General features: G+C 46.5%; 1 protein-coding gene across 2 annotated transcripts in view; it reads right to left on the bottom strand.

Moving 5' to 3' along the window:
• Positions 1–15,812, bottom strand: part of SMARCC1 (SWI/SNF related, matrix associated, actin dependent regulator of chromatin subfamily c member 1) — a 145,318-nt gene that overhangs the window by 16,397 nt on the left and 113,109 nt on the right. For both annotated transcript variants that reach the window (XM_060782736.2, XM_060782737.2), the window contains exon 26: positions 11,869–12,133. In XM_060782736.2, the coding sequence (XP_060638719.2) occupies positions 11,869–12,133 (265 nt within the window). The remainder of the gene's footprint in view (positions 1–11,868; positions 12,134–15,812) is intronic.

Raw genomic sequence — 15,812 nt, 5'->3', positions numbered from 1 at the left:
AAGATTTCTTCAAAGGGGGTTACCATTGTCTTCCTCTGAAGCTGAGAGTGTGTGACTTGCCCAAGGTCACTCGTGGGTTTTCCTAGCTTCTCACCTCCCTTCTACACTGCCATTTAATCCCGATGCAGATCATCGACATCCACATTATCTGTTTCGAACTGCATAGTATGAGTTTACACTGCCATTTAATCCAGTTCAAAGCCGATAATCTGGATTTTATATGGCAGTGTAGATGGGGACGTGAGAAGCTAGGATGTCTTAATCCAACATTCAAATCACTCCACTGAACTGATCTTGAGCACTGCCTGAATATCAAGCAAAAAGTGGGTGCTAGAAACAATATCATACGAAAGCTGACTGGCACAACCTGGGGATCACAACCAGACACAGTGAAGACATCTGCCCTTGCGCTATGCTACTCTGCTGCTGAGTACGCATGCCCAGTGTGGAACACATCTCACCACACTAAAACAGTGGATGTGGCTCTTAATGAGACATGCCGCATTATCACAGGGTGTCTGCGCCCTACACCACTGGAGAAATTACACTGCTTAGCTGGTATTGCACCACCTGACATCTGCCAGGAAGTAGCAGCCAACAGTGAAAGGATCAAGGCAGAGACATCTCCAGCTCATCCCTTGTTTGGGTATCAGCCAGCACATCAACAACTTAAATCAAGAAATAGTTTTCTAAGATCTACAGAGACACTCGCTGGAACACCTCAGCAAGCGAGAGTCCAAAAGTGGCAGGCTCAAACCCAGAACCTCCACCAATGGCCAATACCAAATGAGAGACTCCCCCCTGGGCACACAGAAGACTGGGCGACTTGGAAGGCACTGAACAGACTGCGCTCTGGCACCATGAGATGCAGAGCCAACCTCAAGAAATGGGGCCAAAAAGTGGAGTCCACAACATGTGAGTGCGAAGAACAAACCACAGACCACCTGCTGCAATGCAACCTGAGGCCTGCCACATGCACAAGGGAGGATCTTCTTGCGGCAACACCGGAAGCACTCCAAGTGGCCAGGTACTGGTCAAAGGACATTTAATCAATTACCAAGCTTGTAAACTTTGTGTTTTGTCTGTTTGTTTGTTTTGTTCTGTTAGAAATATAATACAATGGTCTGGTTGCCCCTGACACGATAAATAAATATCTTGAGTGTTATGAGGTCTTCCTTGAACTTCCTCTAAGGTTGAGAAAGTGTGACTTGCCTAAAGCCACCCTGGGATTTTCTATAGCTAAAGGGAGGTTCAAATCTTGGTCTCCCCAAAGCAAACAGGAACATCTCAGGTATTGCTGGATTGCAGTTCCCATTCTCTTCTCTGTCGGTTGCTGCCACAGCTACATCTGAAGGAAGCTGCAGCCCTAAACTCCTGAAAGAATAAAAGGCTTGGAAATCTAAACATTACATAACAAACTTATGGATAATTCCCACATCAAAACAAAGTTGCGCTTTTGCCAGGAAAAGCAAAGAGACAGACAACTGAGAACCCGAAATGCTCCTGTGAGATTTCTGCAGTGGCAGAAGCAGAGTGATATGGAGGCAGAAAAGGCTCGTGCCACTCAGAAGGGAGGCGAATCTGGCTGGTTCCTTCCTTTGGGGAAGGAAAGCCTGAAAGGGAATCCTTTGCAGCTCGATGAGGGCCCAGCTCTGGAGGAGGCCCAGCACCCTCCTCATCCAATTAGGAGCAAATCTCCACAAAGTCCTGCAAAGTCCTCCCAACCTGGACAGCCAGATGGCCCCTTCCTCTCCTTGCCATTAGCCACCTGCCAAGCGCCAGCCCAGTTGGGCAAAACACGCACGCCTTGCCCTTCGCAGCCACAGCCGCACACAGACTGCCCTGTGCTCTGTCCATTCTCAGGTGAGCGCTGTCACCTACAACAAGGCATTCAAAAGTCATGCTATGGCCGCTTTGGGCATAATACGGGGTTCCTGAACACAGAGATAAATCTGTAAACACAGGACTCATTGGGTTGTTGTAGCTTTTTCCGGGCTATATGGCCATGTTCTGGAGGCAATTTTTCTCCTGATGTTTTGCCTGCATCTATGGCAAGCATCCTCAGAGGGAGTGAGGTCTGTTGGAAGTAGGAAAAATGGGTTTATATATCTGTGGACTGACCAGGACTCATTTTTCCCAAAGAAAGCATGCAAAACTGCTCAATGGATAGTCAAGGTCGAGGGACAGATTTGTGCTTCAGATTGCAACTCCCAGTAGTCATAGTCAAAAAGCCGCTGCTGGAAAACACTGGGAGATCCAGCTCCGAAACATAGGGGAGGCCAAATGATTTTGGACCTCTCGCCTATCCCTGGCCTATAACCACCCCACTGAATTTGTGGATTTGATTAGTATTAATTTACTTGTTTTGTTTTTATCTCGCCCTTCTCCCAATATAGTGACTCAAGGAGGATGCCCATAAATACACCACCAGAGGTTCTAGATCAGTGGTTCTCAACCTTCCTAACGCCACGACCCCTTAATACAGTTCCTTATGTTGTGGTGACCCCCAATCATAAAATTATTTGCGTCGTTACTTCATAATTGTAATCTTACTCCAATTAAGAATCATAATGTAAATATCTGATATGCAGGATGTAATTTTATTTATTGGACCAAATTCAGCACAAATATCCAATACGCCCAAATATGGATACCGATGGGGTGGGGAGGGATTGATTTTGTCATCTGGGAGTTGAAGTTGATGGGATGTATGGTTCACCTACAATCAAAGAATATTCTGAACTACACCAATGATGGAATTGAAGCAAACCTGGCACACAGTTCTCCCATGACCAACAGAAAATACTGGAAGGGTTTGGTGGGCATTGACCCTGAGTTTTAGAGTTGTAGTTCACTTACATCCAGAGAGCATTTGGATCTGGACCAAACTTGGCACGAATACACAATATACCCAAATGTGAACACTGGTGGGGTTTGGGGGAAATAGACCTTGACATTTGGGAGTTGTAGTTGCCGAGATGTATAGTTAACCTACAATCAAAGAGCATTCTGAACCCCACCAACGATAGAATTGGGCCAAACTTCCCACACAGAACCCCCATGACCAACAGAAAATACAGTGTTTTATAATGGTCTCTGGTGACCCCTCAGACGCCCTCTTGCCCCCCCCGGTCCCAAATTCCAGGATGAGAAACACTGTTCTAAATATTCCTCTCAGGTTTAAAAAAGATCCTCTTTTCTGTATGCGTTTCCCCCCACTTTCATAAGGGAATGTGCCCCTAACCCTGGAAATGGGAAGGGCAGGCAGTGTTACAGTAAGTCGTAGCAGGACCAAGTGTGTGTGTGTGTGTGTTGAAGAAAAACCTTATGATGGTAATTATTATGTGCAGCTGGTAATGTAGGTCAACCAGCAAGCTTGGGCCACACCCGGTGGGGTATAACTGTATGGGTTTTAGAATACAGTTCAGCTTTTGCTCTGAGGAGCTCTATGCTCAAAGGCTTTGCTCAGGAGAGCAGTTTGGAGAAGCTGTTATGCTGCTCTGAAGGAGGCTACGGTGGAATAGCTATTTACTCAAGGTTTATGTTTTGCTCTTTCTTTTGATTGAAGATGAAGATGCCTTATTCTAATTACCTTATGATGGTAATTATTATGTGCAGCTGGTAATGTAGGTCAACCAGCAAGCTTGGGGTACACCCGGTGGGGTATAACTGTATGGGTTTTAGAATACAGTTGAGCTTTTGCTCTGTGGAGCTCTATACTCAAAGGCTTTCCTCAGGAGAGCAGTTTGGAGAAGCTGTTATGCTACTCTGAAGGAGACTATGGTGGAATAACTATTTACTCAAGGTTTATGTTTTGCTCTCTTTTTTGATTGAAGATGAAGATGCCTTATTCTAATTACCTTATGATGATAATTATTATGTGCAGCTGGTAATGTAGGTCAACCAGCAAGCTTGGGCCACACCCGGTGGGGTATAACTGTATGGGTTTTAGAATACAGTTCAGCTTTTGCTCTGAGGAGCTCTATGCTCAAAGGCTTTGCTCAGGAGAGCAGTTTGGAGAAGCTGTTATGCTGCTCTGAAGGAGGCTACGGTGGAATAGCTATTTACTCAAGGTTTATGTTTTGCTCTTTCTTTTGATTGAAGATGAAGATGCCTTATTCTAATTACCTTATGATGGTAATTATTATGTGCAGCTGGTAATGTAGGTCAACCAGCAAGCTTGGGGTACACCCGGTGGGGTATAACTGTATGGGTTTTAGAATACAGTTGAGCTTTTGCTCTGTGGAGCTCTATACTCAAAGGCTTTCCTCAGGAGAGCAGTTTGGAGAAGCTGTTATGCTACTCTGAAGGAGACTATGGTGGAATAACTATTTACTCAAGGTTTATGTTTTGCTCTCTTTTTTGATTGAAGATGAAGATGCCTTATTCTAATTACCTTATGATGATAATTATTATGTGCAGCTGGTAATGTAGGTCAACCAGCAAGCTTGGGCCACACCCAGTGGGGTATAACTGTATGGGTTTTAGAATACAGTTCAGCTTTTGCTCTGAGGAGCTTTATACTCAAAGGCTTTGCTCAGGAGAGCAGTTTGGAGAAGCTGTTATGCTGCTCTGAAGGAGGCTACGGTGGAATAGCTATTTACTCAAGGTTTATGTTTTGCTCTCTCATTTGACTGAAGATGAAAATGGCATATTCTATGTTTCTTAGCATTATGTATGTTTGTTGCACTGTTTGTTTTTTGTATGCAACATTGCAAGTTTAGGTTCCATCTCTGCTATTAAGAGTAAAGATTTTTCTGTTCATTTTTTCCTCTTGCCTGTGTGTCTTTTGCTTGGGATGTTGAATAGAATCTGCTTGCTGTGCAACAGGCTGTACATTGAAAGATGGCAGCTCTGGTTGTTCTTAAGTGCATGAAATCGTCAGAACTCGGATCCTCTCACAAAATGGCATGCATTAAGAAACTAGGAGCAGGCCTGGTGAACCTGGTCCACATTTTCATCCATATGAAAGCTATATTTGCTGCTGCTGCCTGAGGCAAAGGAGGACAAGAGTTCCTACATTGCAGGACAAGACTGAAAATCCTGTATTTGGTAGTGACAAAGGGTCGGTCTTCAAAACATAGAAGGTACAGGAATGAAAAAGACCCCGGTGGCCTCATTCAAGTGTGGTCTTGGGGCTTCCCCTGGTGTCGTCTTCCCCTTGGGAAGGAGGCAAGATGGCCAGATGCAGCTCAGGCCATTTCATGACTGGGGAGCTTTGACCGCCTTGCTGCAGTGCTGCCTCAGACGCGATTCCTGCCTTGCCCAGAAAGCATCTTGTGGGCCCTTCTCTCCTGCCATCTCCTCCGGAGCCGCTGTCACTTCAGCCACGTTCAGCGCAGCATCTCCCTTCACGCTCGGCTGCGTTAACGCCGCTGCTTTTCTCATGTCACCGAGAGGCAAAGCCAAGTCCGCGGGGAGAGACAGGGCGGGAGGCGCCCAACCTTTCCCATGCCGTTGCAGAGCCAAAGGAAGGGGTCAAGCGGGTTGGTGACCCCTCCGTGCCTCCGTTCTTCCTCCCTCCTTCCAGGGACTCGCAGGCAGCACTGCGGAGCCTTTGGAGCCACAGCTGAATCCCTGCAAATGGCATTTGAATCAAGCCAGCTCTTCCTGACAAGTCTCTTTGCAGCTGACTAGGTGGCACAGCAAGCCAACCTTGCAGAGAGACTCACCCAATGCACCGAGGAGGCACCTGAGGAGCAGAAGGTCAAGAAGGGGCTGGGGGGAGTGAGAGGTGGCAACTGACCGGCCCAGACCGGGAGGAGACTGCTCACAGGGAGGGGGACATGTTACAAAACCCATTCCGTGCTGTCTAGACCGCACTGAAGAGGACATGTTTCCACGCCACTGGAAAAGAGTGTCACAATGATTGGAGTTATTAGCTCAAAGGATGACAACAAGCGCAACAGGAAGGCAGAGACGTCTTCCTTCAGCACCGTGGAAAGCAGGCGCTCCTGGCGGAAATGGCCACAGCTGTTCAGGTGCATGTGCTGCTGCACATGGCTTCTGGCACAGAAAATCTGGCACCAGGAACAGGGATAATGTGGAAAGAGTATCTCACACAAGAATTATACTTCAATATATCTTGGGTCTTCTTTCCTGGAGAAGGGGCTGGGTGGTCCTTGGGGTCTCTTCCAGCTCTGAATGCGGCTCTTAAGAATGAACAAAGAGATGGTGGGTGCATCTCCCTGGATAACTGTTCTTGATGCCTGGGCTTCCCAGGTTGGTGAGAAGTCCATCAAATAACTTCAAGGGGCCCCATTGAAACCTGTGGGTTGTAGGGATCCTGACCCTGCTTTAAAGCGAAAGAGAGATGGAGGCTGGCTTTTCCCTCCTTAAAATGAATGGGCTGTGCCTGCTTGGCCAAAAGAAATTCAAATACAGTGCAGCATTGTTTACAGTTAGTAATTAAAGATATAGCCGTCCATATCCATGGGTTCTTCACCCATGGAATCAACCAACCATGGCTCAAAAATGTGCAAGAAAAAATCCAAATGGCAAACCTTGACCACCAAGCGCTACAATGATATAGCTTTCCACCATTTCAGCACTCATTGGACTTGCTCACCATTTCATACCATGGCCTTGCATAGAATGGGCCCTGACATCTACCATGCGGCGTTTCCAACCTTTGCCGTTCATGCCTCCAGCCCTGATGGCTTGGCCCACAGCAGATGACCACTAAGTCTGTGCCAGTAATTCAGGGAAACAAGCTTGTTAACCGGACCTTTCCCTGACGAGGCCTGCGTTTTAATTAGTTCTGCTAGAAGACCTGCGTTTGATGGAGCTGCGGAGGACCAGGGCACTGGAGCAGAAGAGGCTGAGCAAAAAATAAACCTGTCCGACTCAACCGTTCCTGATTTGCAACATCTGAGGCCGACAAGCCCAGCGCGAGGGATGAGGGCAGTCAGGCCTGAGCACAAAACAACACGCAGCTCTTTTCATCTGGAAAGAAGTGCAGACTTGAGAACAATTGTTGTTTCTGCCTGGATCTGACAACCCTTGCCAGGCAGCTCCTTTGGAGCCTTCTCTCCACTTTGCTAAACATACCAGAACATACACTCTTCCCCTACCCTGACGCCAGGCTCCAAATGATAATAGGATCGGCTTCCATACAGCTCCATATTCCAAATGCCACTGCCGTTGTCTCTGAGGGAGAGAAGAGGAGCCAGGCACAGCTTTACTGTGCCACAGCCCTTCCTTTCATCTTACAACCGAGGGAGAGATGAGCAGCCCATATCCCCTCTTCCTCCCACATTGCCTTCCACTCATAGAATCCTAGAGTTGGAAGAGACCTGGTGGGCCATCCAGTCCACTCCCATTCTGCCAAGAAGCAGGAAAGATGCATTCCAAGCACCATCCATCCTGTTCTTTCAAAGCCTCCAAAGAAGGAGTCTCCACCACAGTCTGGGGAAGAGAGAGTGTTCCACTGCTGGACAGCTCTCTCTCGCAGTCAGGAAGCTCTTCCTCATGTTCAGGTGGAATCCCCTTTCCTGTAGTTTGAAGCCATTGTTCTGTTGTGTCCTGGTCTCCCTCCTCCCTTTGAGTTCTGCTCCCTCCTCCCTTTGAGTTCCTCTCACATATGTATACATGACCCTCATCATGTCTCCTCTCAGCCGCCTCTTCTGCAGATTTAACATGCCCAGCTCTTTAAGCCGCTCCTCGTAGGGCTTGTTCTCCAGACCCTTGATGCTTTGAGTCATCCTCTTCCTCTGGGCACATTCCAGCTTAGAGTCAACATTTCCCTTCAATTGTGATGCCCAGAATTGTACATAGTGGGATTCCAGGTGTGGTCTGACCAAGGCAAAAGAGAGCATGGGGAGCATGACTTCCCTGGATCTAGACACTAGGCTCCTATTTATGCAGGCCAAAATCCCATTGGTTTTTAAAGCTGCCGCATCACATTGTTGGCTCATATTTACCTTCTTCCCCACGAGGACTCCCAAGATCTTTTCCCCACGTCCTGCGGTTGAGCCAGGCATCGTCCCCCATTCTGTATCTCTACATTTCGTTTTTCCTGCCTAAGTGGTGTATCTTGCATTTGTCCTTGTTGAACTTCCTTTTCTTAATTTTGGCCCATCATCTCTCTCATCTGTGAAGATCATTTTGAATTCTGCTCCTGTCTTCTGTGGTATTGGTTCTCCCTCCCCATTTGGTACCGCCTGCAAACTTAGTGATCCTGCCTTCTAACCCTTCAACCTGGAAGGCGCTGAACAGACTGTGCTCTGGCACCACGAGATGCAGAGCCAGCCTTAAGAAATGGGGCCATAAAGTGGAATACACAGCATGCGAGTGTGGAGAAGAGCAAACCACTGACCACCTGCTGCAATGCACCCTGAGCCCTGCTACATGCACAATGGAGGACCTCCTTGCGGCAACACCAGAGGCACTCCAAGGGGCCAGATACTGGTCAAAGGACATTTAATAGAATACCAAGCCTGTAAGCTTTGTGTTGTTTGTTTGTTTGTTTTTAATGCAATACAACTGTTTTGGTTAGCTCCTGACACGATAAATAAATACCCTACAACTAAGTCATTAATGAAGATCCTGAACAGGACCGGGCCCAGGGCGGAACCCTGCTTCTGGTACTCCACTCGTCACTTCTTTCCAGGATGTCAGTGATCTGTGAGCTGTTCTGGAAGCTCTTGTGCCTCCAAAGCAAAGTATGAATAGTCCAAATAAAGAGCCATACCCTCCAGCTCCTGAGAGTTATATTCACTTTCTATTCTAGAGATCGAGGTGTTCTGTTCCCTCGGGGTCTGCAGCATCTTCCCCTAAAGACTGTACATCATTTCAGAGCCAAGAAGAAGCCTAGTTTACTGTGCCAACGGATTGCAATGTAAAATTAGTATCATATTTGTAACCTCTCCCACCCCCAATTTTTTTCTGGCTGAAGGAATGAAATGTTTATGGTTAGATGCAAAGAGATGTCCTGCACCTCCTGGGCTCCATCTCTGGTGCTCATCTAGGCCTATCATGCCTCTTCCACAAATGGTGCAGTCAGGCTGATAGACTATACACATTGGGTTTCCCCAAACTCCAGCCCTCCAGCTGATTGCGCCTCCAACCCCCAGAACTACTGACCACTGAACAAGATGGCAATAGGGGTTGCTGGGAGTTGGAGGCCCAAAGTCTAAGGATGCCTGTTACACAGTATGTCCCCTTGTAGAGGATACATTCCCTGACTTTGCAGGATGAAGCATATCTGGTCCATAAGAGCTTCACTGGAGGAACTAGAACATGCGTAGACTGGGTATATTTTTTTGGAACTGGATAAGTGAAACTCCGACTACCAATCCTGCAGACACAGGGATCATACTGCATCCCAGTTTCAAACTCAACCTCAGTTTCCAGTTACCAGCACAGACTTTACCACAATTCTCATTCTACTATTTATGAACCAATCCATCTGCCATGAAACCATGAATCTTAGGGAGGAAAACCAATGGCACCCAAACAGAGGAGAAGCCACAGCTGGCGATATTGGGCCCGGCAGAGCCAGGTGTGCCCATCGCTTCCATCATAATGTAGGGAGTGGGGAAAAGAGGAACAAAGAAAGGACAAAAGGAAATAAAGAAAAATGGAAAATTATTAGACCAGCAAAAGAGGTAGACCAGGGGTTCTCAAACTTTTTCAACAGAGGGCCAGGTCACCGTCCCTCAAACTGTTGGAGGGCCAGATTATAATTTGAAAAAAGCATGAATTAATTCCTATGCAGACTGCACATATCTTATTTGTAATGCAAAAACAATTTAAAACAGTAATTAAAATGAAGAACAATTTTAACCAATATAAACTTATGAGTATTTCAGTGGGAAGTGTGGGCCTGCTTTTGGCTGATGAGATAGGATTAGTGTTGTTGTTGTTGTGTGCTTTCAAATCATTTCAGACTTAGGTTGACCCTGAGCGAGGGCCAGGGAAATGACCTTGGAGGGCTGTATGTGGCCCACGGGCCTTAGTTTGAGGACCCCTGGTGTAGACACTAGGGGGGGGGGGGGGGCTGAGAGGGAGATAGTCAAAACAACAAAGAGAAGAGTTAAATGAAAAGAAGAGAGAGTTCAAAGGATGGGGCTTGATGACCTGCAAGCCACAAAGAAGGGAAATTGGTGATGAATTGCTGATGGGGGGATCAGAAGGGGAGGAAGGAACCCTATACGGTTCCGGCCCAGTGTATCTGTCCGAACGGATCTCCCTCTACATCCCACCTCGGAGTCTAAGATCTTCTGGGGAGGCCCTGCTCTCGACCCCGCCTTTATCACAAGTGAGACTGGCGGGGACGAGGAGCAGGGCCTTCTCAGTAGTGGCCCCCCACCTGTGGGGAGATCAGATCAGCGACTTCCCTTCTCTCATTCAGGAAAAAGCTGAAAACTTGGATGTGGGACCAGTCCTTTGGAAACTCTGGCAGCTAAAAAGAAAGACCATAATGATGGGCAAATAATGAAGAAACCTATTGGACCTATGGAACGCGAAACACTGACCATGAGACTGTTTATTGATGTGCTATTGTGCTATATATTGATGTTTTTAATCTGTTAATTGTTTAACTATTGTAATTGTTTTTATATTTGTATGTATTTGGATAAGGGCATCGAATTGTGCCTTCTTTTTGTAAGCCGCCCTGAGTCCCCCCTCGGGGGTGAGAAGGGCGGGGTATAAGCAGCATAAATAAATAAATAAATAAATAAATGTGTGAATGACATTGTTTGTGTGTGCATGCTTAAAACCTTTCGACTATAAAACTCTGGCATTTCCTTCCTTGGTTACCCAACAGAAAAAAGCTATACAAATAATTGTACAATTGTCCCTCAATAGCAGTCATGGGCAAACTTCGGCCCTTCAGGTGCTTTGGACTTCCAACTACTGGCTATTAGGAATTGTGGGAGCTGGACTCCAAAACACCAGGAGGAAGGATCCAAGCTGGCCTAGGCTTGGCCTAGGAGTTCTGAGGCTGCCTTAGAAAGGGACACAGCGGTGGGTCCCAATAATATGTTGGGAGTGTGAAATTCAACCACAAGTAGCAAATCATAGAATCAAAGAGTTGGAAGAGACTTCATGGGCCATCCAGTCCAACCCCAAAGAACTATGGGAAGAAAATACAAGAAATAATAGAGAAAATATAGTAAATATAAAAATACAACTGAAACGTGAATACTTCCTATTAGGAATAATGAATGTACACATGGATAGAAACAAATATATACTTTTAAACTACTTAGTGACGGCCAAAAGGATTGTTTATGCGAGGAATTGGAGACCTAAAGAAACACCCTCAATGGAACAATAAAAATATTGGAAATTATTAACATGGACAAATTAACTCAATTATGAGCAAAGCATCAAGGAAGACCTACGAAAATAACAGACTGGAAACCTTTGAGTGTATGATATGAGAAAAAAAGGAAGCTGATAATATAATATGATGGAATAAAAAGAAGAAGGAAGAAGAGCAAAAAGGGGAAGATAGAACTAAAAAAGAAGGACTAAAGGGCAATAATAAACCATGAAGAATGGAAGTGGGCAAATTTCCCCTCCCCTTCATTCTTTTTTTCTTCTTCCTTCTTTCACCTTCCCTCTACGATGCTTCTTCCTTCTATAATACTTTATTACATGTAAATAACTTATTTTATCAAATAAAAATTAATTAAAAAATATAGCCGGCATGGGCAAACTTTGGCCCTCCACGTGCTTTGGACTTCCAACTACGGGCTGTTAGGAATTGTGGGATTTGGGAGTCCAAAACAACTGGAGGGAGAGCCCAAGTTGGTTCATGTCTGCGCTAGTGGTTCTGGGGTCTCCTTAGACAGGGACATAGCAGTGGGTCCCATCAATATGTCCCTCCATGCTCCCCCATCTCATCCCCTCACTCACCTGTCTGTGGTGGGTGAGGAGGGGGCATGGGGTGGTGCATGATGGCGTAGGGCGGCGGCTGCTGGTGGGAGGCCAAACCGGGGTGGCTGCCGGTCCCCAGGGGGTTCATGCCCGGCCCAACGGGGTGCTGGTGGGACTGCTGCTGCGCATTCTGGCTGTGCTGCTGCTGCTCCATCTGCTGCCGGGCCCGCAGCTCCGCGTACTTCAGCTGCTCCATGTGGAAGTTCTGGCGCTCCGTCAGCAGCTGCTGCCTCTGCTGCTCCAGCTACCGAGACAAAGAGGTTGACACCATCAATATATAGCCAAAGTCTTGCCAAGGTGCAAAAAACACACTGTATTTCTTGATGGTCTCTTTAAAATAGAGATCAAGGATCAGTTCTGGCAGATACGTGTTGACTTCCAGAAGGCAGTTTCTAAGCCACCCAATATAATTCAATAGTCCATCTTCCAGTGGGAATTGACAACAAGGGTCATGCAGAAGAGCTTAGTTCTTAGATACGTCTTTTTTGTGTTTTTTCTACTTTCACAGTGATCCTGTGCTCCTGATCCCAGTGAATGTGGAAGGCTAACTGGGTATTTGTTGCATCTCTCTATCACACAACTGGGCCCTAAAGCCTCAAACCTCCAATGCACCCAGAGCTATCTCCTCCCAGGATGCAAATAACACATCATCATCATCATCATCATCATCATCATCATCATCATCATCCAAAACATAACAAGATTAGTACACAGCAAACAAAATCACTACACAGGTTGTTGCATTGGAACGGACACTTCCCAATTGTCTAGGACTATGTGATGTGTCAACGAATAATGCGTGCAGATACCAGTAGGGTGGCCTTTTGCAGCTGGCAGATGGTAATTATGTCAGCGCCAATTGTCTTTAAGTGCAGGCCAAGGTCTTTAGGCACTGCACCCAGTGTGCCGATCACCACTGGGACTCCCTTGACTGGCTTGTGTCCGAATCTTTGCAGTTTGATCTTTAAATCCTCGTATCATGTCAGCTTATTATTGCCCTCTCCTTTTCCCCATGGGGACTCTTAACCCATTGCAATGGGCGGGGCTATCTGTGTCTCCAACTGGTTTTTATTACATGGTCAGAGGCAGGCCATCTTGCCTCAAGTGGAGCCAGCTCTGCCGCATCACAGAACAGCCAATGCAGTGCATTGCGCCAAGGAAACCCACACCCCTAAAGCAGGGAATCGTGTGCAAAAATTGCACAGGTGTAATAGAAAGTCTCCATGGATCATTACATGGTCAGAGGCAGGCCATCTCCATCTGAACATTAGGAAGAACTTCCTGACTGTGAGAGCCGTTCAGCAGTGGAACTCTCTGCCCCGGAGTGTGGTGGAGGCTCCTTCTTTGGAAGCTTTTAAGCAGAGGCTGGATGGCCATTTGTCAGGGGTGATTTGAATGCAATATTCCTGCTTCTTGGCAGAATGGGGTTGGACTGGATGGCCCATGAGGTCTCTTCCAACTCTTTGATTCTATGATTCTATGATCAGTTCACCTGCATCTTTCCAGGTTTCCTAATAATTGTAATGCGTTTTATTGTGGCTGAAAGGATAACAAGCATTAAGATGGTGGGATCCAGGCTGGATGGTTGAGTAGAGACCATAATAATCTCAGGTGGAAGAACCATGACCAGATACTCCCTGGGAGGGATTTACAAACTGTTTCTGTAAAGCTCAAGAAATGATTACAGAAACCCAGACAGACAATTGGCAGGTATAAAATGTGGCAGAAAGACTGAATGTTTTTATGTTGAATGTTTTTATATTGTAAAATGCTACTTTAAATTGTAAGTCGCTTGGAGCACCTTGGTGGAGAACGACTAATTAAGAAATAAAGTGAAGTGAGATTCTGATTGGGCTGGATAAACTTTGCTATTCGTGGAAGAGACATCGAATTATAGAATATATTATTTATGGCATTTGTAGCCCACCTTTCTCAGCCCTGAGCGAGGGCTGAGGAAATGACCTTGGAGGGCCGTATCTGGCCCCCAGGGCTTAGTTTGAGGACCAATGATCTAGACACTATGCTCCTATTGATGCAGGCCAAAATCCAGTTGGATTTTTTAACTGCAGCATCACATTCCTGGCTCATGTTTAACTTGTTGTCCACGAGGACTCCAAGATCTTTTTCACACGTACTGCTCTCAAACCAGGCATTGTCCCCCATTCTGTATCTTTGCATTTCGTTTTTTTCTGACTAAGTGGAGTCTCTTGCATTTGTCACTGTTGAACTTCATTTTGTTAGTTTTGGCCAATCATCTTGCTAATCTGTTAAGCCAGGTCTACCAAGCAAACATTTAATGATAATGATAACTATTATTGATTTACTTTGAATCATAGAATCAAAGAGTTGGAAGAGACCTCATGGGCCATCCAGTCCAACCCCATTCTGCCAAGAAGCAGGAATATTGCATTGAAATCACCCCTGACAGATGGCCATCCAGCCTCTGTTCAAAAGCTTGCAAAGAAGGAGCCTCCACCACACTCCGGGGCAGAGAGTTCCACTGCTGAACGGCTCTCACAGTCAGGAAGTTCTTCCTCATATTCAGATGGAATCTCCTCTCTTGTAGTGTGAAGCCATTGTTCCTTGTCCTAATCTCCATGGAAGCAGTAAACAAGCTTGCTCCCTCCTCCCTGTGGCTTCCTCTCACATATTTATACATGGCTCTCATCATGTCTCCTCTCATCCTTCTCTTCTTCAGGCTAAACATGCCCAGCTCCTTAAGCCGCTCCTCATAGGGCTGGTTCTCCAGACCCTTGATCATTTTAGCCACCCTCCTCTGGACACATTTGTTTTTATCACGCTTTCCCCTTAATAGAGGGATTCCTGGCAGTGCAGATGTATACACTTCATGGCCTGATGCTTTCAAGGGGGATCCTGCTGCAGCAGAGAGCCTTAAGACAGCAACCAGCAGATATGGAAATGCTGCAGGAATGGGAAGAGAACCAGCCCTTCCCCGACCGCGGCCGACTGTACGCTAATGCGCGCTGTCACCATTCCTGGATTAACAAGGCTCTTATTTATGCAATATTGACTTAAGCACAATTAGGGCTGACAGCACTAAAATGGCTCCAGTTCATAAATTAAATCGCGTTATGTGTAAACCCTCCTCTATTCCCCAGTCACAACAGAGAGAGAGAGAGCAGCCTTTGTTGTGGTCTGGAAAAGCCTGGAGAGCCTACGCTTCGCAAACGGCAAAAGCCAGGAGCATTTGGGGAGGAACACCCACAAATACTGCTCAAGTTGGGAGCACGTCTAGGTCTATGTGTATGCATAAAAGAGGGAAGAATACAACAGGCACGTTTCTCTGCTGCCAGAGCGCATGGAGGAAGTCTCCGGCTTAGCAACAGCCCTTTCCCTGCAAACCAATCGGCAAAGGGATTTGCCGGAGCGGAGCCGCGCAGCAGCAAAGCCGAGGGAGGCGTCAAGGCAGGTACGCATCAAAGCTCCTGCTCAGGCAACGCTGGCAGAGAGAGAGAGACCAGCTTTCTGCACACTTGCGGCTTAATCCAGATGAGGAAGGCGAGGAGGGAAACTTCAAATCTGTCCCGCTCACTTGTGAATGGCTGCAGCCTTTCATTCAGATCATTCAGGGATGATGATGGCTGGGAAGCCTGGAGAGCGCTTCCTTTAATCCAAGCCTGGGCCAACTTTGGCTGCCCTCCAGGCATTCTGGACTTCAACTCCCACCATTCCTAACATCCCCAGGCCCTTTCCTTTTCCTCCTCAGCTGTTTATTAGAGAACACAGAAATGCTGGACCACTTTCAGACGACACAGAGAACCCATTGAAATCCACAAGCAGGTGGACAATCTAGATAAATAAAAATGTAATGTTCGTTTTGGGATTAACATAACTCAAAAACTACTGGACAAATTGACACGAAATTTGGAGACAATACACCTAACAGTGCAACGAGTGTCCAC

The sequence above is a fragment of the Anolis sagrei genome, chromosome 6 (assembly GCF_037176765.1).
Source record: "Anolis sagrei isolate rAnoSag1 chromosome 6, rAnoSag1.mat, whole genome shotgun sequence".
Classification (NCBI taxonomy): domain Eukaryota; kingdom Metazoa; phylum Chordata; class Lepidosauria; order Squamata; family Dactyloidae; genus Anolis; species Anolis sagrei.
Note: the sequence above shows the minus strand (reverse complement) of the source record. Positions and strands in the feature narration are given on the sequence as shown.